The sequence below is a fragment of the Sphaeroforma arctica genome, assembly GCF_001186125.1.
Source record: "Sphaeroforma arctica JP610 unplaced genomic scaffold supercont1.66, whole genome shotgun sequence".
NCBI lineage: Eukaryota > Ichthyosporea > Ichthyophonida > Sphaeroforma > Sphaeroforma arctica.
In genome coordinates, this window is record NW_014040492.1 from 95588 (window position 1) to 97577 (window position 1990).

The 1990-nt window shown below is 39.7% G+C and overlaps 1 protein-coding gene across 1 annotated transcript; it reads left to right on the forward strand.

The window, feature by feature from the left end:
- Positions 1–250: 250 nt before the first annotated feature.
- Positions 251–1130, forward strand: SARC_01622 (hypothetical protein). Its single transcript, XM_014304639.1, has 2 exons — positions 251–727; positions 906–1130. The coding sequence occupies exons 1-2, from the start codon at positions 422–424 to the stop codon at positions 1053–1055; spliced, it is 456 nt and encodes a 151-aa protein (XP_014160114.1). The 5' UTR covers positions 251–421; the 3' UTR covers positions 1056–1130.
- The last annotated feature ends 860 nt before the right edge of the window (positions 1131–1990 follow it).

Genomic DNA, 1990 nt, shown 5'->3' on the forward strand with positions numbered 1-1990 from the left:
ATACGTGCGTAGTCGGTTTGATAAGCGCAGCCTTGTTTCTGGAACAGACATCCATCAAGGCATTAGATATCACAATGTCCGGTGAAACACCGATTGTCACCGAATCGCAAACATACAGCAGCGTGTACGTCTGGTTTACGATACTGTTTTACTTCGGATTTGGGATGATCTTCTCTGCGGTTATCAATCGTATGCGATTCATGTACCTGATTTTTTACAATCGACAAAGCCGACCTGAATATTGGAAGGGTGTGGTGCTACACATAATGTTCTTCAGCGTAACTGTAGGGTCATCACTCCTTGTGTGCCATTACGCTGATCTAGAGTGTACCAATTTTCAACAGCTTTCGGGCCCAATAGTTTTGGTGCGACACTCGCTGTCGAATACTCTTATTACCTCTTTCGCACTAGACACGCCCATATGTACTTTGTGGATTGGTACGGTAATTTACGCTGCTTTATCATCTGCGAGCTGTGCTTTTGGGGTCCAGTCATCTACGGTCTGATAATCGGAGATCAATGGCGGGTTACTCTTGCAACTTGGGTGGAAGGCTGCTTCTTCGCCTGGTTGTTTGGCATCGACAATTTTCTGTTTATAATTGTGAAAGTTCTCGCCCAAGCACTAAGTAGAGGCGACATACTGGAGCATATCGATTTGCAGGGCGCCTACCTCAGAGCGCACGAAAACGGCAAGGAGCTCTCGACTCTGCTGAGCTTGGAGAAAACTGTATGTGCAATGTTATAGTACACCCTATGCATTCGTAATCGCTGTATATGTGATTCATTTAACATCATAGGTCGGGTATAGATTATGTCCCATATACTTTTGCTCCGCTCCGCGGCAAGCGGGAAGAACATTTCATACACCAAGCTCGTCGTTAACCTACTTTATTTTACTATTACAGCCACAGAGAAATATGTTCCTACGGTACGCAGAACGACGCCACTGCGCGGAACAAGTAGCATTCCCAATCGAGGTCCAGGCGTGTTCGCTGGCGAAGTATAGCAACAACCAGTCCATAGTGGAGAAAGCGGTGCATATTGCCAATACATAGGTACGGTCGGATAGCGAGAAAGAGGTCAACTTGCCCGGGGCGAAACGAGATAAACTCTTACGCAGCATAGAAGAGAATGACAATCTGGATATGACGCATTTCGACGAAGCGTTTCAAGAAATATCCAAGATGGTCACCAGCAATCTAGTTGTGGGTTTTTTGAAAGTCGCGAATATTTAGAGTATGCAGAGAAAGTGACAGAAGAACAAAGGATTCAGAAAGTTCTGGAAGACAAAGGCATGATGGCTTCTCGTGGCCCTCAGCACAGACCAAAATTAGAATTGGAAGTCAGCCAAGATTCGCCATACAACAATGGTCAAGCGATTACCATCGTCTAATGCCTCCATTAATCGTATACCTGTTATGCGAAATTTACACACATTACGACTACAAGTTCCTACATACTATGCCAACAAATTTTTTTTAGCATAGAAGAAAACGCCTGTTTACCATTCACGATATATAAAAACATCTCCGATTCAATAAAATATACTAATACCTGCTTATTAATCTGATTAAGCTTCTATACTTTATCTCTATATCTCTCTCTTTTACATATATATATATATATATACATACATACATACATACATACACACACACACAGACACAGACACACACACACACACATATATATATATAATATTTATATATATATATGCAAGGACGCAGACAAATACATACACACACGTACACGCACACACACACACACACACACACACATATATATATATAGATAAATATAGAATATTATATATATATATATTATTTTATATATATATATATATATATATCTATATCCATACATCTATCTATATATTGCTCTACCTATATCTATTCACACACACACACACACACACACACACACAGATATAGATATATATATAATACAGAATATATATATATATATATATATATGTGTATATATATTATAC